The sequence below is a fragment of the Periplaneta americana genome, chromosome 1 (assembly GCF_040183065.1).
Source record: "Periplaneta americana isolate PAMFEO1 chromosome 1, P.americana_PAMFEO1_priV1, whole genome shotgun sequence".
NCBI lineage: Eukaryota > Metazoa > Arthropoda > Insecta > Blattodea > Blattidae > Periplaneta > Periplaneta americana.
The window spans coordinates 5,064,119-5,088,690 of NC_091117.1; the positions used below are offsets into that span (position 1 = coordinate 5,064,119).

The 24,572-nt window shown below is 32.6% G+C and overlaps 1 protein-coding gene across 4 annotated transcripts; it reads left to right on the plus strand.

Annotated features, from left to right (window-relative positions):
- Positions 1-4,042: 4,042 nt before the first annotated feature.
- On the plus strand, positions 4,043-22,946 carry LOC138701403 (dehydrogenase/reductase SDR family member 11-like). Of its 4 annotated transcripts, none has more exons than XM_069828454.1 (7): positions 4,043-4,200; positions 6,416-6,569; positions 8,291-8,456; positions 12,160-12,289; positions 12,792-12,921; positions 16,298-16,450; positions 20,099-22,946. In XM_069828454.1, the coding sequence occupies exons 2-7, from the start codon at positions 6,438-6,440 to the stop codon at positions 20,141-20,143; spliced, it is 756 nt and encodes a 251-aa protein (XP_069684555.1). In that variant the 5' UTR covers positions 4,043-4,200; positions 6,416-6,437; the 3' UTR covers positions 20,144-22,946. The 4 variants fall into 4 exon arrangements, with proteins under 4 accessions (XP_069684555.1, XP_069684395.1, XP_069684465.1 ...); XM_069828294.1 differs by having other exon boundaries at positions 4,046-4,200; positions 6,419-6,569; XM_069828364.1 differs by having other exon boundaries at positions 4,142-4,265; positions 6,419-6,569.
- Positions 22,947-24,572: the final 1,626 nt, after the last annotated feature.

The window sequence follows — 24,572 nt, forward strand, 5'->3', positions numbered from 1 at the left end:
TAGTCAAATATTGTAAAGTTAAATGTATTGAATTTGCCATTAGTTTAATAAAGAAGAAGAAATCGTGTGTAATTTATGCAGAGATCATGTTTATAAACCCTTCTGAATATTTCGCCAACAGATGTCATCAGTGTACGACTCAACAATGGAAGAAACATTCAGATCTCAGCATCATGCACAGAACATCTGACTTCTGTATGGAAAGGACGCATGCTTCTGTGTATCAGCAGAAGAATTATAACCGTTACATTATTTTGTTCTTTAAATTGATTCTGTCGTGTTTATTGGGGAAGAAAACTACATTAATTGTTTCCAGTAGGTCTACTTCTTTATTGGAGAAAATATTGTATTTTAATTGTTGTGAGGCATCATGAATAGATTGAAATATTAACAACAAAAATTGAGTTTGAGACGATCGGCGAGATATTCCAGTTTGAGTTAGAATTAGAAACGAGATAATTTTAGACAAATGGATGTTCAAAATTGAGATAATTTCTGACAAGAAATGGATGTTTAAAACTGAGATAATTTCAGACAACAAATGGATGTTTAAAATTGAGATAATTTCAGACGAGAAATGGATATTCAAAACTGATATAATTTCAGACAAGAAATGGATGTTCAAAACTGACATAATTTCAGACAAGAAATGGATGTTCAAAATTGAGATAATTTCGGACAAGAAATGGATGTCCAAAATTAAGATAATTTTAGATAAGACGTGGATATTTAAAATTGAGATAATTTCAGGCGAGAAATGGATGTTTAAAATTGAGATAATTTCAGACAATAAATGGATATTGAAAAATGAGATAATTTCAGACAAGAAATAGATGTTTAAAATTTAGATAATATTATACAAGGAATGGATGTTCAAAATTAAGATAATTTTAGGCAAGAAATAGATGTTTAAAGTTGAGATAATTTTAGACAAAAATGTATGTTCAAAACTGAGACAATTTCACACAAGAAATGTGTGTTTAAAATTGAGATAATTTTAGACAAGAATTGAATGTTCAAAATTAAGATAGAAATGTAGGTTTATAATTGTGATAATTTTAGACAAGAAAGGGATGTTCAAAATTAAGATAATTTTAGACAAGAACTGAATGTTCAAATTTGAGATAATTTTAGACAAGAAATGAATGTTCAAAATTGATATAATTTCAGACAAATGTATGTTTAAAATTTAGATAATTTCAGACAAGAAATGGATGTTTAAAATTGAGATAATATTATTCAAGGAATGGATGTTCAAAATTAAGATAATTTTAGGTAAGAAATAGATGTTTAAAGTTGAGATAATTTTAGACAAAAAATGTATATTCAAAATTTAGATAATTTCAGACAAGAAATGTGTGTTTAAAATTGAGATAATTTTAGACAAGAATTGAATGTTCAAAATTAAGATAATTTCAGGCGAGAAATGTAGGTTTATGGTTGTGATAATTTTAGACAAGAAATGGATGTTCAAAATTAAGATAATTTTAGACAAGAAATGGATGTTCAAATTTGAGATAATTTTAGACAAGAAATGAATGTTCAAAATTTATATAATTTCAGACAAATGAATGTTTAAAATGGAGATTATTTCAGACAAGAAATGGATGTTTAAAATTGAGATAATTTCAGACAAGAAATGGATGTTCAAAATGAGATAATTTTAGATAAGAAAAGGAGGTTTAAATCTAGTATAATTTTATACAAGAATTTAATGTTCAAAATTATGATATTTTAGACAAGAAATGAATGTTCGACATTCTTTATTAGCGTTTATTGCTTCTCGTACTGGGTTTCGCCTGTGACCTCCTGCATGTTTCTTTTAACACAGAACCTGTTTCTACAAATGTGCGATACCACAATACTATGGAATCGTATTTAGGTACATTACGCACACCATACTCACGTCGAAATTCCCTTTGAACCCTTTTAACACTCTCAAATTCAGCATACCAAAGAACACATTGTGCCCGCTGTTGATTTGTAGTAGCCATTTTAATCATCTACGATTTTCAATGTCCCTTCAGATTATGCATTGTTGGTTGTCATGGAAACTCCCTTCTTTTAATCATAATATAACCAGCAAGAAATTTTTCCTTCTATCATAATAGCTTTATAATAAAACTAGTGGCTTGTGCAGCAAATGCTGCAAACTAAGTTCATTAGACGTTCAAATAAACATTTTTCAGATTTATTTTCAATGAAGAATACCAGACATTCTGAAAGTTATTTGCTTCCATAATAATGAAAGATACTCTCTCTCGAGCCAATACTGAAGAGAACCACGCATATAAATATCTACACCACACCGCCATTAAATATATGAAAAAGACTCAACCCCACTTGATTAATAACTATAAAAATATTTGATTTTTAATAATATTATTATCTTACGTAAGTTCTATAGCTTTCAGTAACATATACTATATAGCCGCCACTCAGTAAAATATAGAAATCAAAATCTAATTTAAGTTATTCTCTACATCTACTTATATAACCCCAAAACGTTTCACTTTCATATCATCAATATAGCATTAATATATAATTAACGAAAAATAGTCACATCATGGCATTAACTACAATAATATTTCATTTCTAATAGTAATAATGTCATCAAACCACCTCAAGTTTTGTAGTTTTTAATATCCAATACACAGCTGTACCCAGAAAATTACACACCACAGAATCGAACCTGTAAATTATTTTTAGTAAGTTAAGTTTTTAATAACCAATTTAATTTGAGCTCTAAATATGTCAGCATTCTTGGAGATCATGGCCTTCGTGTAATATTGTTTACTGTAGTGTGTGTTTTGTTTTATTCTGAAATGCAATTAGCTAGTTCTCAAAACTGACGACAGATGGATTTTGGAAAATAGGAAAATTATGTTGAAAAATGGACATTTCACTGAAAACTACTATTTTTCCGAAAAACTTTGGATAACAAGCTTCAAAATGAGGGGTCATTTATTAAAATCCGTTCAGCCGTTTTCCCGTAACTTCCATTACCAGTTCAAATTATATATATATATATATATATATATATATATATAGAAATTAATGTTATCCGTATCCAAACGGATGAGACTATATAATCACTCTTTTTGGCATTTACGAAGAAGATCGCCTAAATTAAATTTACGATCTAATGTTGATAACCTGTATCTTTTTTTGTGCGAGATCGTGCGTATTTGCTTGGTTTCCGCACAAAACCAATCCGCGGAAAGTCTAAAATTCCACATTCAGTATTCCCAACCTAACACACATAACAATTTCCCTCTTCTTACCGCTTAAGAGACATATTGATTTTACTGCTTTAGGCTTTTAACATATTATTTTTAGAGACGTTCAATATAGTAATAATTCTAAATTGGAAATTTACGACTGCAATTTCACATAAATTGCACTGTTAATTATTGTTTTTAAATGTTTGCAAAAATTAAGTAAACTCTACAACTCCACTAAAGTTACTGCATTCGTGATGCAAGTAACATTAAGGAAGCCGTGAAAAAATCAACAAGATTCCCTAGACTGGGGGAAAAAAAGACAGACGTATATCACGGCCTGCTGGAGTATAGTAAACACAGAAAACATTTTAAAGCAACAATGTTGAAGATAGATATTTTTGTTTTGCAAATTTGCCGTGATTGAACAGAAACCAAGATGGAGATTTCATTGCAACTAATTAGAAATTCCTCTTTCAGGTATGTAATAAACGATCTTCGCACAAAATAATGTACGATACACGAGCGGTATGTTTTCTTTCAATTCTCGGAAATTAAAAAAGCTCAACTACGTTTCGCTTTTTCAAACTTTTCCTCGAACATGAAAACTTCAACATACCGCTCTTGTAACGCATATTACTATTATCTTTTTGTTTATTTTAGAGATAATAGTTTGTAAAAACTTTTTACTTCATTTTCATTCTTGTTTGACCTCGCCAGTATTCGATACCAAGGCTCCGGCGTACAAAGGCGATGAAGTCCTGTCGCCAGCTGGCCAGAGGAATTCCTTTGCTACATTCTCTGTGCAGTATAATTACATTTTAATCCGCTGCAGGAAGTGAAAGCTCTTTGTGCCAAGGTTTAGGCAGTTTCATGGAAGCGTTCCGACTGGAGGATGTCCTTGTGGTTGCTATGGAGATAAACAGGGAAACCCACCGCTCGTGCGGCATTTAGCATTTTATTCTACAAGCGTGCACAGGTAAGAGTGTGTTATAGAGTGACTGAGTTCATCTAGAAACCAGAAGGAAGTTAAACATCTAAACTGTGAGTATTTAAACTTAATGTGATTCATAACAACGTATGAAATCTGATATACGACAGTAGATCGCTCATTTAACAGTAACAACATTTAAATCAGACGATTTACTATGTGTAACTTTATTTACACCTGCTGTACAGGGTGATCCATTTAGGAAGACTTAAAATAATAACCCTGTAGCATCAGAATTGTTGCTATTTATTTTTGTGTAATCTGTAAACACATTATAGAAGGATAAGAGTTTTGACCACATTAGATTCAACGTGCCACCATTGCGTACACACAGGCTTATTTCTCCCTGTGTGGACAAACATCTCAGATACAGTTTTTCCCAAAGCTGAGACAATCTTTGCTTTAACAGTATCAATATCCTTGGGTCGCTATGCGTAGACAATCATTCATTCGTAGTTTTCTGCACAAGAACACTTCACTGCAAACTCAGCATTCTCCAATCTTCCTTTTTTTCCGCCTTCCTCTTTGTCTCCTCATATGATCCATATATCTTAATGTCGTCTATCATCTGATATCTTCTTCTGCCCCGAACACCATTCCTTCCAGTGCATCCTTCAGTAGGCAGTTTCTTCTCAGCCAGTGACCGAACTGATTCCTTTTTCACTTCCTGATCAGTTTCAGCATCATTCTTTCTTCACCCACTCTTTCCAACATAGCTTCCTTTCTTATTCTGTTTGTCCATTTCACATGCTCCATTCTTCTCCATATCCACATTTCAAATGCTTCTATTCGCTTCTCTTCACTTCGTCGTAATGTCCATGTTTCTGCCCCATACAATGCCACACTCCACACAAAGCACTTCACTAGTCTCTTCCTTAGTTCTTTTTCCAGAGGTCCGCAGAAGATGCTCCTTTTTCTATTAAAAGCTTCCTTTGCCATTGCTATCCTCCTTTTGACTTCCTGGCAGCAGCTCATGTTACTGCTTATAGTACACCCCAAGTATTTGAAGCTGTCCACTTACTCTCCATCCTCATTTCGGTTTACTTCTTTTTTGTTCGATATGAATGAATGAATAAATAAATGAATTAAAAAATAAATAAATAAATGAGTGATTGAGTGAATAAATAACAAATAAATGAATAAGTTAATTTTTAATAAATTAATAATAGATAAATGAACAAGTTAATATATAAATAAATAACAAATGAATAAGTTAATATATAAGTAAGTAACAAATAAATAGGTTAATTTTAATAAATGAATAATAAATACCGGTAAATGAATAAGTTAATAAATAAATAAGTTAGTGAATAAATAAATGAATTAAAAAATAAATAAATAAATGAGTGATTGAGTGAATAAATAACAAATAAATGAATAAGTTAATTTTTAATAAATTAATAATAGATAAATGAACAAGTTAATATATAAATAAATAACAAATGAATAAGTTAATATATAAATAAGTAACAAATAAATAGGTTAATTTTAATAAATGAATAATAAATACCGGTAAATGAATAAGTTAATAAATAAATAAATAAATAAGTTAGTGAATAAATAAATGAATTAAAAAATAAATAAATAAATGAGTGATTGAGTGAATAAATAACAAATGAATAAGTTGATTTTTAATAAATTAATAATAGATAAATGAACAAGTTAATATATAAATAAATAACAAATGAATAAGTTAATATATAAATAAGTAACAAATAAATAGGTTAATTTTAATAAATGAATAATAAATACCGGTAAATGAATAAGTTAATAAATAAATAAGTTAATGAATGAATAAATAAATAAATGACAAATAAATGGGTGAGTTATTATAGAAATAAATAAGTAAATTCCGGAATATTTATTATATATTTCTCGTGTTAAATGTTACTGTACGTGGTTAACATGTTTCGGTCTGTTATTGACCTTAACACGAGAAAGACATATAGACTAATACATATTCCGAAGTGATATAGTGTTAAAAGTTGTGTAATCAAGATGTATAAATAAGTAAATAAATAAATAAACAAGTGAGTGAATTAGTGAATACAATAGACGTCCTAAAGAATATGGAACACTGCCTATACGTTTATTTTCTGTACGACAGGGAACGCAGAATAGAGATGCTAATCTGCAGATATCTTGTTTGATCTGTATTGTGGCTATTCCATCTCATCTATGAACCTTAATATCTTTGTTAAAGCAGCTCTCATTGGCCGGTGCGGATGGAGCGCTGGACAGGGAAGGTTGCCGTGGTAACGGGCGCCAGTGCAGGGATCGGGGCGGCCATCGCGGCCGAGCTGGTGAGGCGAGGCCTGCGGGTTGCCGGGCTGGCAAGGCGCGTCGACAAGATTCAGGTATGGTGAAAGGAACTTCTGTCATCGAAGTTTAGGACTCATTTTCCATTTTTCCCTTTGGGTAGGTACGGTCTGGATGAATCCTAACCATTTCCCCCTATTACTACATATTTTAGTGGATTACAATGATTTTATAATTGTTAGGTTGAATTTTCTTACAATTAATTATCATTTTTATTAATATTTCGGCACCTATAGTCCCGTCGCTCTAATTTCCGGCAGCCAATCGCGTTGCAGGTCGGCTACATTTAAACGTGTGCGTCTTGTGATTCGCTGATTCATTTCTTAAGGCTCGATAAATACTTAATATAATCGCCCGCCATTTTAGCTCTTTCGTTGGCGTTCGCAGAAAGCACACGAAGACGTTATTTGTCGCTCAATTATTTGCTGAATTACATTGCGTTTGATTTATTATCATAGGAGCTACGACATGATAATGTTTAACGGCGTGGCAAATAGATTCCTCGTATGGTGGCTTGGCAACGTAAGAACAAAAATGGCGAACGATACTACCTACCTAGACTTTATAGAGCCTTCACTTTCTAAGACGTAAGCAAAGAGGAGGAGTCACGCCGGAAATAACAGCGTCGGGACTATAGCACTGATTTTACCTGCTTTCGTGATATTTGGGAACAGTTGGCAACATTGGAAACAAGGATATAGGAACTAATTTTACCTGAACCCCACTATAACCCACCGCTAGATTTATTCAATTAATTTGGTTCGATCCCTGGCGTTAACCTGAATGATACTTGTGCCAACAACTTAAAAAGAAAAGAAAAACAACAGAATTGTCCAATCGGTTTCTGTTTACACCGTTTTAGGTTTACATTATCCATTCTTTCAGGAAGGAACTTACTTACTTACTTACTTACAAATGGCTTTTAAGGAACCCGAAGGTTCATTGCCACCCTCACATAAGCCCGCCATCGGTCCCTATCCTGAGCAAGATTAATCCAGTCTCTATCATCATATCCCACCTCCCTCAAATCCATTTTAATATTATCCTCCCATCTAGTCTCGGCCTCCCTAAAGGTCTTTTTCCCTCCAGTCTCCCAACTAACACTGTATATGCATTTCTGGATTCGCCCATACGTGCTACATGCCCTGCCCATCTCAAACGTCTGGATTTAATGTTCCTAATTATGTCAGGTGAAGAATACAATGCGTGCAGTTCTGTGTTGTGTAACTTTCTCCATTGTCCTGTAACTTCATCTCTTTTAGCCCCAAATATTTTCCTAAGCACCTTATTCTCAAACACCCTGAACCTATGTTCCTCTCTCAAAGTGAGAGTCCAAGTTTCACAACCATACAGAACAACCGGTAATATAACTGTTTTATAAATTCTAACTTTCAGATTTTTGGACAGCAAACTGGATGATAAGAGCTTCTCAACCGAATAATAACACGCATTTTCCATATTTATTCTGCGTTTAATTTCCTCCCGAGTGTCATTTATATTTGTTACTGTTGCTCCAAGATATTTGAATTTTTCCACCTCTTCGAAGGATAAATCTCCAATTTTTATATTTCCATTTCGTGCAATATTCTGGTCACGAGACATAATCATATACTTTGTCTTTTCGGGATTTACTTCCAAACCGATCGCTGTACTTGCTTCAAGTAAAATTTCCGTGTTTTCCCTAATCGTTTGTGTATTTTCTCCTAACACAAACGATTAGGGAAAACACGGAAGGAACTTACATTTCTTTTGTTTCCAGGAACTCGCTCAGAGTTTAACCGACGCTCCTGGGACGCTGCACGCCATAAAATGTGACCTGTCCAAAGAGGAAGACATATTGTCCGCCTTCTCGCAGATCGAGGAGTTGGGAGGCGTCGATATTCTAATCAACAATGCAGGAGTCTTGTTCGAGTCTCTTCTGTCACGTACGTTAAACGAATACTCTAGGGTTTAACGTTTAAAATTGTATAATTCTTAGTCGCAAAAAGACACCCACAATATGATTTATATTATTATAATCATCATTAAATAAAGTAATAATCAATTTAGTTATTTTAGAGTTACCTTAGTTTTCCTACAGTCTTTCTTCCGTTAGTTTTGTAGTTTAAGTTTCATTGTATCAGGTTGTTATCCAACATCAGCTGACGCCACTTCAATTTTTATTTATTTCACTAGCCGTACCCGTGCGCTCCGCTGCACCCGTTAGAAATAAATATAAAGTAATTACATAATTAAAATAGGACATTTGATCCAGGGAACATTCGTGTTTGATATAAGAATAAATCGTTTATTATGTTACTTAATTTAAATTGTATTTGCATAATTAAAATGCGATCATTTTGATCCAGAGACACTCATTTGGTCATAAAAATTATTTTAGGAAATACAGGAAACGAATGTACAGAATAGCCTATCAAGTTTTCTGTGCATAAGAAGCTATTTTAATCTTACCTGTCCTCGATTCACTCAGAAGTTACTGTAATAACATTATAGCATTATGTCCATCCAGAGAAACTACACTTTCCAATGGTGAATTAATAATTAATTATACAAATCGGTTAATTTAGCTTCCGATATTACTTCATACAAACACAGAAACATTATCTGTAGGCTATCTTTCATAGCTTTCGATTGTTGTGTCCAAGGCCCCTTATAGACGAAGTCATTTGTTTTTTAATTCATTACACGTCCTTAGATGGCAGTTATTTTAAAATTTAAAACTCATTTATCTCATTAAATATCAGTCCTATCAAAATTTTTCAAGGAATAAAACTTATCGGAAATTATTTTTAAAGAAACTTTTGTTATGTAACATTTTTCATAAAAATCAATAATAAGCGAGATATTTCGATTTATTTAATTCAGGCCCCCCTTTTAAATAATGTATTTTGAATGCCATATATCCTAAAATCTAAGTTACAACGAACTTAATTTATATTCCAATTTTCATCGGAATCCGTTCAGCCATTATCGCGTGAAAAGGTAACAAAGATACAGACAGACATACAAACAGAAATTAAAAAAAAAGCGATTTTTGGTTTTAGGGTGGTTAATTGTATATGTTAGGACCAATTATTTTTGGAAAATCGAAAATTACCAGAAAAATTTCGCCTACAGATTTCTTATTAGTATAGATTAACAACAAAAAATATGCCAAAATCTCTTGTAATTGTGTCACGTGTGATCTTATCTGACACATTGCATGTGAAAAATTGAATAAAATCATCATATGATAAACATTTAGGGCCGTATTCATAGACATTTTTAGCGCGGGCTTCCGGTGGATGATCAGCGTTTTTCGTATTCATAAACCAGTGTTAACGATAGGATATGATTTGAATTCTGTACTAGTAACCAGTGGATAGCCGGGGCTAGCTTAGTACGCTCGTAGCGCGTGCTGCGAAATGTCTATGAATAGCACCCTTATAATTTGAAACATTTAAGTAAGAGATGACCAGTTCTATCGGTTCTCTCGTCGACTGCTAATATCGATTGTACTCATGAATCAATCGTATGTAGTTACGTGGTAATTTAATATAAATTTAGAATTTGATAAGTTTCTGTAAGATTAAGCAGTTCTATCGGTTCTCTCGTGTTCATGGTCGACTGATGAAGTCGATTGTACGTAGGGATCAGTTGTATGTACTTACAGCGTAATACGGTAATGGTTTAGAAATTGATACGTTTAAGTAAGAGCCAGTCGTTTGTGGTTATGTGGTAATATGATAAACATGTAGAGTTTGATACTTTTAATTAAGATATGTTGACCAGTTCTACAGTACATATATTTAAGAACTCAAATCATAGATTATCTATACTAATAATAAATCTGTAGCCGAAATTTTTCTGGTAATTTTCGATTTTCCAAAAATAATTCGTCCTAACATATATAATTAACCACCCTGAAACCGAAAATAGCTTTTTTGACATTTTTGTTTGTATGTCTGTCTGTCTGTCTGTATGTTTGTTACCTTTTCACGCGATAATGGCTGAACGGATTTCGATGAAAACTGGAATATAAATTAAGTTCGTTGTAACTTAGATTTTAGGCTATATGGCATTCAAAATACATTATTTAAAAGGGGGGCCTGAATTAAATAAATCGAAATATCTCGCTTATTATTGATTTTTGTGAAAAATGTTTCATATCAAAAGTTTCTTTAAAAATAATTTCCGATAAGCTTTATTCCTTGAAAAATTTTGATAGGACTGATATTTAATGAGATAAATGAGTTTTAAAATTAAAATAACTGCCATCTAAGGCCGTGAAATAAGAAACAAATGACTTCGTCTATAAGGGGCCTTGGACAGCAACAATCGAAAGCTATGAAAGATAGCCTCCAGAGAATGTTTCTGTGTTTGTATGAAGTAATATCGGAAGCTATATTAACCGATTTCTATAATTAATTATTATTTCACCATTGGAAAGTGTAGTTTCTCTAGATGGACATAATGCTATAATGTTATTACAGTAACTTCTGATATAATATAATATAATATAATATAATATAATATAATATAATATAATATAATATAATATAATATAATATAATATAATATATCATATATCATATCATATCATATCATATATCATATCATATAATATAATATATGTAATGTAATATTATATAATATAATTTAAGTTATTTGAAGGGTTCAGAACCATAGTGGGCCAAGCGCCATTTACTGAATACGTAGAAAACAAGGGTTAAAATTAAGTTATTACCATAATTCAATGGAAACCTATAACAAGTAAAATAAAATATACACATTAAATCTAAATGATGTCAATCTTCATTAAACTATGGTTGCATGTAATAAAAATTAGAAACATGTTAAAGGAATTGTCATTGCACCAAATGAGTGTCTCTGGATCAAAATGATCGCATTTTAATTATTTGGATGCAATTTAAATTAAGTAACATATTAAACGATTTATCCTTCTATCAAACACGAATGTTCCCTGGATCAAACGTCCTATTTTAATTATGTAATTACTTTATATTTATTTCTAACGGGTGCAGCGGAGCGCACGGGTACGGCTAGTAGTAGTAATAATTGTGAGAGTAATAGTAATTACAAAAGGACAATAAATTTTCTCAATGCAGTAAAAATGATAGAGTAATAAAATGTCAGTTCTGTTGTTTGCGGTAAATGTCTCTGGCAATGTTACCAGAATCCAGTTGCAGTTAGCAACTGTTCGTAAGTATGATCATTACGACATTCAATTTTTTCTTTTATTCGTGAAATATTCTTAAAAAAACGCAACTCCCGATTTTGAAAGTCCTTACATAAATTCAAAATCAGACGTTACAGTACTACAGATAAACAGATCGGTTGTTGTTGCCATGGCAATAAGTTACGGAAAGTTTATGGATTTTAGCGCTAATTCTGATATTGCAAACAGTCAGCTGTTTATAATAAATGCAAAGGTCTGGAAACTTACTGAGAGAAACGGCGACAGGGGCTACTCAATTTTTCGACAATTTTATAGTTACTATGGACAGTTAAATGTTTATATTCTGCTATGGTGACTCAACATTGTGCGAAATTTGAGGGGAGATTTCGACTTGTGCTCATAACCTTGTAAATCTGATGGAGCTTGAATTGATGTTTCACTTGTTACAGAGGGCAGCACCGTCGAATGGCGCAGTATGTGGGATGTTAATGTACTGGGTCTGTCCATCTGCACACGGGAGGCCTTTCGGAGCATGCGCGAGCGGCAGCAAGACCATGGCCACATGATCCACATCAACAGGCAAGTTAAAAACCCGCTATTGGCGCTAATTCTACTGCGAAATTCATGGACTTAAAGCAAAACGTTTCTGTGTAGGAAGAAATATTTTGTCTAAGTGGTAGGATTTTTAATCTTTCATTTGTTAACGGATGAGAAAACGAACATTTAGTTCTTATGTATTAGTTATTCTTTTGTTATGTGTTTTTGTCCATGATTTCAATAGAAACAACAGAAAGTCGAAGGAGAATGTGTGGTTGCCATAGAGATACATTTATAGACTGCGATGATGATCTTTCTTTTTTCTTAATTGTACCACAGTCTACTACATACAATCACGAAACTTGAGTTTTGAGGGTGCTAGAAACAATAGACTGTGACGGTACTATTTTGCATTGCCTGTAATGAGGCGATATGAGCGATCCTAGTGGTGAGCAACTATCTAATGGTTGCATATTTACTACGTATTGAGCTTCGCTACTGTATATACTAGACTGTGATGTAAGTTAAGTTGCTTTCCTCGCAGCATCGCAGGGCACTACGACGTCGGCAAGGAAGGCATGCACATGTACTCCGCCACCAAGCACGCCGTGACGGCCCTCACGGAGGGGCTGAGGCGCGAACTAGTGGCCCTGCACTCCAACATCCGAGTCACTGTGAGTCTCCGTCAAATATCTTACTTCTCTTCTCGTTCCTCTTTGTAACCTTGTATTCTGTATCTTTTATTTCGTTTCTTGTCTTCTTTTCCCTTTCGCTCTTTTTTTCTCTTTGAATTCCAGAATGTCACCCCGGAGATTTAAGATATTTTAAAACTAATAGCCTAATATAATAAAATTTATGTCTATATCTATATATATAATTTGAACTGGTAATGAAATTATGAGTAAACGACTGAACGGATTTTAATAAATGACCCGTCATTTTGAAGCTTGGAACCCAAAATTTTTCAGAAAAATAGTAGTTTTCAGTGAAATTTCAGTTTTCCTACATCATTTTCCTATTTTCCAAAATCCATCTGTCGTCAGTTTTCAGAAATAATGGCTTTGAGAGAATAAAACAAAACACAAACACACTACAATAAACAATATCACACGAAGGCTACGACATATTTCGAGTTCAGATGGCTCAGATTCTCTGACATCATAATACCAATATGTCGATCTTCATTTGTATAACTTTTTCAGAATGTTTCTGTAATATTGGTTATTAAAAACTTCAAGATTTACTAAAAAAAATTACAGGTCAGATTCTCTGGTGTGTAATTTTCTGAGTACAGCTGTCTGTGTATTGGATATTACAAACTACAAAACTTAAGAATGTTTGATGACATTATTACCAATAAAAATGAAAAATTATTATAGTGAATGCCATGATGTGAGTATTTGTAACTTATTATACAGATTGATGCTTTATTGATGATATGAAAGTGAAACGTTTCGGGGTTATATAAGTAGGCGTAGGGAATCTCTGAAGTTAGATCTTCATTTCTATAATATTTACTGAGTGACGGCTACATAGTAGTCTATACAAAACTTAAGTAAGATAATATTGTTATTAAAAATCAAATATTTTTATAGTTATTAATTAAGTAGTATAGGTCTTTTCCATATATTTAATGAAACTCAAGAACTGAAGATGTATAGGTTCAATAAAAAATATTTAGCACAAAGAAAACCATTCAGAGGGATATATTTCGTTATTATGGAAGCAAATAACTTCCAAAATGTCAGTATTCTTCAATGGAAATAATTTTGAAAAATTTTAATTTGAACTTCTAATGAACTTAGTTTGCAGCATTTGCTGCACAAGCCACTAGTATTAGTATATTGCAATTTGGTATGACTTTTCAGTAACTAAAATAACTTCTGTTATGTAGATAGATTTTCAGGTAGTTTCATTGAAGGATGGTGGTATACCGCCGATCCTGATTGGTTGAAATTTAAACCGTCTGAATTTTCAGTCTTGATTGTTAGAGTTAATGAGTCAGCTGCGCTGTATTTTTATTACTACATTTCAAGTTTTGTTTATATATTATTATTTCTGTTTACTAATATTTACTGATTTTCTTCTTGCTTCTGTATTGTCTTCTTTTATTTTCTTTTCCTTCATCTCCTTCTCTCCCTGTTATTCCCTTCCTCATTCTGTATTTTCTTTTCTTCTTGTATTTATAATCATTTAAAGTTTGTGTGACTGCAACCTGTGTATATTTTTGTGTAGCTTTACTTTGTATATAGTGTATTTTTTCTGTTTATTTCTATTATTGTATTTGTATTCGTGGTGTTGTGGAAGAGAAGGCCTCATGGCCTTAACTACACCAGAATAAATAAATAAATAAATAAATGAGTGAATAAATAAATAAATGAGTGAATAAATAAATAAATAAATAAATAAATAAATAAATAAATAAATAAATAAATAAATAAATAAATAAATAAATAAATAAATAAATAAATCAGTGAGTGAGTGAATAAATAAATAAATAAATAAATAAATAAATAAATAAACAAACAAATAAATAAATCAGTGAGTGAGTGAGTGAATAAATAAATAAATAAATAAATCAGTGAGTGAATGAATGAATAAATAAATAAATAAATGAGTGAATAAATAAATAAATAAATAAATAAATAAATCAGTGAGTGAGTGAATAAATAAATAAATAAATAAATAAATCAATAAATAAATAAATAAATAAATAAACAAACAAATAAATAAATCAGTGAGTGAGTGAGTGAATAAATAAATAAATAAATAAATCAGTGAGTGAATGAATGAATAAATAAATGAATGAATAAATAAATAAATAAATAAACAAATAAATCAGTGAGTGAGTAAATAAATAAATAAATATATAAATAAATAAATAAATAAATAAATAAAGCAGTGAGTGAATGAATGAATGAATAAATGAATAAATAAATAAATAAATAAATAAATAAATAAATAAATAAATAAATAAATAAATAAATAAATAAATAAATAAAGCAGTGAGTGAATGAATGAATGAATAAATGAATAAATAAATAAATAAATAAATAAACAAATAAATAAATAAATAAATAAATAAAGCAGTGAGTGAATGAATGAATAAATAAATAAATAAATAAATAAAGCAGTGAGTGAATGAATGAATAAATAAATAAATAAATAAATAAATAAATAAATAAAGCAGTGAGTGAATGAATGAATGAATAAATGAATAAATAAATAAATAAATAAATAAATAAATAAATAAATAAATAAATAAATAAATAAAGCAGTGAGTGAATGAATGAATAAATAAATAAATAAATAAATAAATAAATAAATAAAGCAGTGAGTGAATGAATGAATAAATAAATAAATAAAGCAGTGAGTGAATGAATGAATAAATAAATAAATAAATAAATAAATAAATAAATAAAGCAGTGAGTGAATGAATGAATGAATAAATGAATAAATAAATAAATAAATAAATAAATAAATAAATAAATAAATAAATAAAGCAGTGAGTGAATGAATGAATGAATGAATAAATAAATAAATAAATAAATAAATAAATAAATAAATAAATATTTTTATCTCCTCTTTCTGTATTTTTCTTCTCGCCCTCCCGCATTTTCTTCTCCTGTTTTTCTCTTCCTTTTATATTTTCTCCTTCTGCTTTCCCTTCTGCGCATCTTTCTCCTTTCCTCATTTTTTTTCCAGTTGATTCCTTCTCCTGCTAATTCCTTCCCTTCGTATTTTTCTACTTACTTTCTTGTTTTCTTTCTTTACTCTTCTTCGTGTTTATATGGAAAGTAATAAAGCCTCTTAACCCACAGTAATGGAACACAACCAAACAAGCGCGAAAATCAGCAGTTTGACTTCGAGGAGAAGGAATTTCTATACGATACTTTGTAGTGATATTTTATACTAATTTTCAAATGCCTCTTACAAGATACCGCAATGTGACAGCAAATTCCCAGTGTCTGCTGTATAGTTTTCATTTACTAGAATCTGCTAAGATATTCAATAAAATTCATTGACGTCATGATGGCATGCTGGTTGCAGAGCATCAGCCCGGGCTTGGTGGAGACGGAAATGTTTCTCGTTGGAATGGAGAGCATCGACGCCGAAGAGCTGTACTCCAAGTGGCCAAGCCTGAAGCCACAAGACATTGCAGATGCAGTGGTGTACGTGCTGGGCACCCCTCCTCATGTGCAGGTAGCCAAGTTTACGATCACAGAGAAATTGTTTTATTTTTTTTTCAGAATGCTTTTATAGATCCAGAATTTCAAGATTTTAAATTGATATCTTCATATTAAAATTCAATAGTTTGAACGTCATTGAAGTCCTAATTACTATTTAACCCTTAACCTGGCAAAACTTCATTTCTCACACTACTTCATTAAACCGTGTCGGACCGTAAAGAAAACAACTATCGCAATGTACATATTTTTATATGTTGTACAATATTATAGTATTGCGAAATTTTAATTTTCCTATCAATTCTTTTTGTGCGAGATCGTGCGTATTTGCTTGTTTTCCGCACAGAACCAATACGCGGTAAGTGTGAAATACCACATTCAGTATTCCCAACGTAACGATTTCCCTCTTCTTACCGCTTAAGCGCGACATTCATTTTACTGCTTTAGGCTTTTAACATATTATTTTTAGAGATGTTTAACATAGTAATAATTATAAATTGGAAACTTACCACTGCAATTTCACCTAAATTGCAATGTTAATTATTGTTTTTAAATATTTGCAAAAATTAAGTAAAGTCTACTACTCCACTAAACTTATTGCATTCGTGACGCAAGTAACATTAAGGAAGCCGTGAAAAAATCAACAAGATTCCAGATGCCGATGTTATTACTGCAATATGTTATATAAATAATATTGTTAAAATATTAAAATGAAAAATAAATCATTACATAACCTTACCGTTTGTTTTAAGTTCGCATTTATAGACTGGGGGAAAAAAAAGACAGACGTGTATCACGGCCTGCTGGAGTATAGTGAACACAGAAAACATTTTACAGCAACAATGTTGAAGAAAGATATTTTGGTTTTCCGAAGTTGCCGTCATTAAACAGAAACCAAGATGGAGATTTCATTGCAACTAATTAGAAATTTGTCTTTGAGGTATTTAATAAACGATCTTCGCACAAAATAATGTACGATACACGAGCGGTATGTTTGTTTTCATGTTCTCGGAAATTAAAAAAGCTCAACTACGTTTCGCTTTTTCAATCTTTTCCTCGACCATGAAAACGTCAACATACCGCTCTTGTAACGCATATTACTATTGTATCGTTCTATTAAAATTATAGCATATAGCCTATTAACCTGTTGTATCCTATAGGATACTTTGTCAATAATTAAGGGTTAACAAGCCTATCTCTAGATGGGCAGCAAAACGAACGACAAATCAACATGGCCATAATGCCCATATACAAGGGTTAGTTGTGCATAATTATTACAGAATAACCCAACTGGATCATCAAAATTCCAAAGATGAAAAATATTCTCAACAATATTTCATAATTAAAAAAATAACTATTGGGTTTTAAAAAACACGCAAATTATATATTGATATAGGCCTACAGGTAGTGTTTAGTTTAATTAAAACAAATGCTGTGGGCACAGTCAGACAACACAAAACAAAAGTACAGATTAAAAATAAAATTGAAATTAAGATTAGAAGTGAAGGGTTCCTGATTGTATATTAAACATGTCAGTTTTTGTTTCCAGAGGATGTGTATTCTGAGGAAAAAATGTTGAAATATAGTAAAATTATATTGGCGAAGTGTGTATCTCCCCCCACTATAATTTTGCCCGTTTTTGCTTCCTTTTCGAGTTAAAAATTGTTTTACATGAAACATTTCATAACGTATTTTGAGAAAGCCACCCACTGAATTCCCAATATCCTCAATCAATTTAAGAGAGCAGTGTATTGTCATTAAAAGAATTTTAGTTTTGTCCTTTAAATGTGCAGAAATTTAATCTGAACAAACGCAACTTTTCATTTGCAATATTATATTGCGATGCAAGCGTGGTCAGTGCATTATAACAGAATCGAGGAAAAGTCAGAGAACTCGAGACGAAGTCGATTCTTGTTTTTCCGAGAATCTATTACGCACTTAACACATGTATTGCATACTACTTTTGGCCGATCTTAATAAAAAAATAAATTAATATTACTTACTTACTTACAAATGGCTTTTAAGGAACCCGAAGGTTCATTGCCGCCCTCACATAAGCCCGCCATTGGTCCCTATCCTGAGCAAGATTAATCCAGTCTCTATCATCATATCCCACCTCCCTCAAATCCATTTTAATATTATCCTCCCATCTAAGTCTCGGCCTCCCTAAAGGTCTTTTTCCCTCCGGTCTCCCAACTAACACTCTATATGCATTTCTGGATTCGCCCATACGTGCTACATGCCCTGCCCATCTCAAACGTCTGGATTTTAAGTTCCTAATTATGTCAGGTGAAGAATACAATGCGTGCAGTTCTGTGTTGTGTAACTTTCTCCATTCTCCTGTAACTTCATCCCGCTTAGCCCCAAATATTTTCCTAAGCACCTTATTCTCAAACACCCTTAACCTTTGTTCCTCTCTCAGAGTGATTAAACATTTTTAATTTAAATAAATAGTTTGTTTTTGGACGCTAACATTTTCATGTGCGATCGCCATTTGTTATTTGTCGATAAGTGTCATTCATTGTTATTATTCGTATTTATTGATAGGTGTCATTCATTTGTTATTATTCGTATTTGTCGATAGGTGCCATTCATTTGTTATTATTCGTATTTGTCGATAGGTGTCATTCATTTGTTATTATTCGTATTTATTGATAGGTGCCATTCATTTGTTATTATTCGTATTTGTCGATAGGTGTCATTCATTTGTTATTATTCGTATTTGTCGATAGGTGCCATTCATTTGTTATTATTCGTATTTGTCGATAGGTGTCATTCATTTGTTATTATTCGTATTTGTCGATAGGTGTCATTCATTTGTTATTATTCGTATTTATTGATAGGCGTTATTCATTTGTTATTATTCCACGGCGATTGTGAAAATGTAATAAAATAAATTATACAAAGTTTAGTTTTGTTTTCAAAGAAGTAGGTAGGTGACACATTAATTATATAGTAATATAAATAAATAAAATAACATATAGAAAATTTTTGCAGGTAACACATTAATTGTACATCAGTGTAAATAAATTGCATACTTGTAGAGGTTAATGTTTGAATACGTATTTTACTCTGTGGATGTTTCCGCGTTCAGCCACGACCTCACGAGTGGCGCTCAGAGCAACAACCGGAAGTCATCAGAAATGGTTTCCACGTTTACGTCTTATCTACATTAATTTCTGTTTTGTTACAAATCTCCACTCCAATAAATTAATTTAGAAAGAGTACAGGTACAATAAGACATTTTTATTTCCTTATGTGGTGCGATGTTTATTTGATTTATTTACTTACCGCACTGTGTTGTAAGTATAACTTACAAGGCCTACTAACAACATCGATAAGGTTGTTAAAAAACACGATCTGCCAAATAGGAATTTTACAATGTTACACGGTATGCAAGTTCAGAAAAAAGTCTGGTTTTTTGGGCCTTGTCTAGTACATTGTAGAAGCTTTGTGGTAGGCGGGCGTTTCTATGGCAACTGGTCATTTGATGGAATAGCTCCATATTCTCAATACTTTTTTCTTAACGTGAAATCCACTATAGACAGTATATGTAGCCTATAATTTCTACAATTTTATAGCTGGTATAGTTTCATAAAGGGAAGTTAGGTGCAAATTTCATTTCTTGGGTTTGCAGTCCATACCTTCTTCTCTTTTGTTTCAGATCCATGAACTGACGATAAAGCCAGTGGGAGAAATCAACTTGTGATCAGAATCTCGTCTGGTTGAAACTCAATTCTGATGCAACTGATGCAGATCCTGCAGTTTCTGAGCAAAAACATCATTTTTCAGGATACTCCACAGCGAAAAATCACATGGCGTCAGGCCTCATGATCTTGGTGACCATTCTGTTGTGCCACGAAGACCAATCCATTCATGGAATTGCTGGTTCAAGAAGTCCCTCACTCCTACACCAAAATGAGGTGGTGCTGCATCCTGTTGCCATACCAACTGCATATCGGCAAAACGAGGGCTGTTTTCAAAACATGATATCGGAAAACAGTTGACGCACGAACATGGTTGCCAACCCACCACTTATTACACAGCTATTCGTTTGTTCATCTGTATATGTGTACAACCATGAATGAATATATAATAGGATGCGAAACTTACTGAGTTTCCCGTAACACATACTACAGGCGCTGTTGTAGAAATTGATCTTGCTGCCACCTGTTGGGAGGAGGGGCGTTATTACATCTAGCAGCGCACCAAGTAGCGAAAAGAGTAACTAATTACTCCAGGCATTTAGCAGCGCACCTGGTGACGAAAATGTTAAACTGTGCAGAAAGTATTCCCTCCCACCCTCATCGATATTCGAAACTAACCCAATTTAAAATAAGACATTTACAATTTTATTCCTCACACCATATTCTACTGAAAATTCTTACCGGAGCCAACAGGAAGATAAAAGATACGATCTATTTTACACTAACCAATTAAAATAGAACCAGACAGAAACAAAAAATAAAGAAAAAGGTTAGATAATTGGGATTGTATTCTTTGGGTATTTATTGTACAGCACAATGGAAAAGTCTGCAAGAACTACTTAGATAGTTCAATTTATTATATTACTATTACTTTACAATACATTCAACAACACTATTTTTACAACGTCCATAAACACCACTGCTTACATACACGTAGTATCACTTTATGTTCACTTATTAGCAAGTTTCTGTCTGCCATCTCGTCTCTTCGAGCAATATCTCGAACAGATAAATAGAGAACTCTGGGTAACGTACCCAACACGTAGTTCTAATGTTCACCACTACGACGTTGGGCGCTGATCATCTTATTTCAGCCCCCCGCCGCCAGATGGTGCTGACCGCAGTTTCAGATCCTATTATATATTTATCCATGGTACAAGTATGAAACCTAAGAATGAATGTTGGGGAAAGCGACTTTTGACCCACCTTGTTTTTTTAGAAAAATCATTAATATTTATTTACAAATCATATTTAATACTAAATATGGACAAAAACAATTAATACTAGCCGTACCCGTGCGCTCCGCTGCACCCGTTAGAAATAAATATAAAGTAATTACATAATTAAAATAGGACATTTGATCCAGGGAACATTCGTGTTTGATAGAAGGATAAATCGTTTAATATGTTACTTAATTTAAATTGTATTTAAATAATTAAAATGCGATCATTTTGGTCCAGAGACACTCATTTGGTGCAATGACAATTCCTTTAACATGTTTCTTAATTGTTATTACATGCAACCATAGTTTAATGAAGATTGACATATCATTTAGTTTTAATGTGTATACTTTATATTACTTGCTATATGTTTCAGAAGTTACTGTAATAACATTGTAGAATTATGTCCATCTAGAGAAACTACACTTTCCAATGGTGAAATAATAATTAAACAATTAATTAGCTTCCGATATTACTTCATACAAACACAGAAACATTCTCTTAGGCTATGTTTAATAGCTTTCGATTGTTGTTGTCCAAGGCCCCTTATAGACGAAGTCATTTGTTTTTATCTCAATACAGCGCCTTAGATGGAGTTGTTATTGTAATTTTAAAACTCATTTATCTCATTAAATATCAGTCCTATCAAAATTTTGTATAGAATAAAACTTATCGGAAATTATTTTTAACGAAACTTTTGTTATGTAATATTTTTCATGAAAATCAATAATAAGCGAGATATTTCGATTTATTTAATTCAGGCCCCCTTATAACCCCCCTTTTAAATAATGTATTTTGAATGCCATATAGCCTAAAATCTAAGTTACAACGAACTTAATTTATATTCCAATTTTCATCAAAATCCGTTCAGCCATTATCGCGTGAAAAGGTAACAAACATACAGACAGACATACAAACAAAAATTTCAAAAAAGCGATTTTCGGTTTCAGGGTGGTTAATTATACATGTTAACACGAATTATTTTTGGAAAATCGAAAATTACCAGAAAAATTTCGGCTACAGATTTATTATTAATATAGATTATAAGTATTTTCGTTGAAGTCCCGAAATCGATTTTTTTAGCATTAAACTACTTCTCTTCTATATTTCTTGTAATGATAGAGCAAAACGTTTCTCCATATTTCTTTGGAAAACAAGCGATCCAACCCATCAGCAAACGTCTCTCCTGGCAAGCCACTTCTGCCTCCTTATCTTTGTGACGTCACGCTCGTATGGTGTTCCGTCCCCCGTGTGAAAGAGGCCTGATCCTTCTCCAAGTGTGTTAATGAATTCCAGGCACCCTCGCATCTGATAAGTGTCTAACAGCTGCCACTTGAGAAAGGACGTCTTGAGTGTGGTCAACATTCCTCTTGTCGATAAAACAATCTCGGCTTATAATTGTATGTAACAAGAAAACGGTTCCCATGGTGACACTACCCTCGATTAAACTAGCCTGGAAACGGGTCGCTAGATATACTAACCCACTCTCAGCTGGGATGCCCACCTTGGGGGCCATGGGCCGCATCTGACTCGCAGTGTAGTCTAAATTCATTTGCTTAATTACAATTTATTTCTTCTACAGTCAGTTGTTTTTTCATTTTTGTTGTATTTAACGTCTAGTTTCATGAGGCCGTGGAAAAAAATAACACTGTCGATATATTAGGACATACAAATTAAGTCCTACATTACTTACTGGCTTTTAAGGAACCCGGAGGTTCATTGCCGCCCTCACATAAGCCCGCCATCGGTCCCTATCCTGAGCAAGATTAATCCAGTCTCTATCATCATATCCCACCTCCCTCAAATCCATTTTAATATTATCCTCCCATCTACGTCTCGGCCTCCCCAAAGGTCTTTTTCCCTCCGGTCTCCCAACTAACACTCTATATGCATTTCTGGATTCGCCCATACGTGCTACATGCCCTGCCCATCTCAAACGTCTGGATTTAATGTTCCTAATTATGTCAGGTGAAGAATACAATGCGTGCAGCTCTGTGTTGTGTAACTTTCTCCATTCTCCTGTAACTTCATCCCTCTTAGCCCCAAATATTTTCCTAAGCACCTTATTCTCAAACATCCTTAACCTCTGCTCCTCTTTCAAAGTGAGAGTCCAAGTTCCACAACCATACAGAACAATCGGTAATATAACTGTTTTATAAATTCTACATTATAGAATTTCATTAATTAATGTCTCTCAACCTATTATACAGAATAAAATTGTTGTTAGTGCATTCCACGTATTTTTTAATCCTTCAACATATTACTGTGAAAAATATAGGGAAGGTGGGATTTACAAATCATTTATTTCTCATGTTAATCCCTATTTTCATTAATTCTTTGATAGTTTTCTACCCAAGGGAAACCCAGAATTCTCCAATTATTCCTATTTTCTGCTTTCCTCTTTGTCTCCTCATATGATCCATATATCTTAATGTCGTCTATCATCTGATATCTTCTTCTCCCCGAACTCTTCTTCCGTTCACCATTCCTTCCAGTGCATCCTTCAGTAGGCAGTTTCTTCTCAGCCAGTGACCAACCAATTCCTTTTCCTCTCCCTGATCAGTTTCAGCATCATTCTTTCTTCACCCACTCTTTCCAACACAGCTTCATTTGTTATTCTGTCTGTCCATTTCACACGCTCCATTCTTCTCCATATCCACATTTCAAATGCTTCTATTCGCTTCTCTTCACTTCGTCGTAATGCCCATGTTTCTGCCCCATACAATGCCACACTCCACACAAAGGACTTCACTAGTCTCTTTCTTAGTTCTTTTTCCAGAGGTCTGCAGAAGATTGTATTGTATTGTATTTATTAACATTCCATGGTATTCATACAGTGCTTACAGCTAGAATATGGAACAAGTCAAAAAACTTAATACTATTATAAAGTCTTAATTTATAGTCACAGTCTAGATGAAATATATACAGACGAGATTTACAATATAGTCTACTAGTACAACACAAAGTTTTAGTATCAATTTCATGTCATGAATTCACCTACAGAATAGAAGGCGTGAGAAATTAGGTACTTCTTTAATTTGGTCCTAAATAATCTTATGTTTTGAGTTTCATTTTTTATATCGATAGCGGGGCTATTAAAAATGTTTACTGCCATATAACGCACTCCTTTTTGATAGCACGATAGACTTGCCGATGGAGAATGAAAGTCATTTTTTACGTGTATTTATGCTATGAACTGTTGAATTAGTTA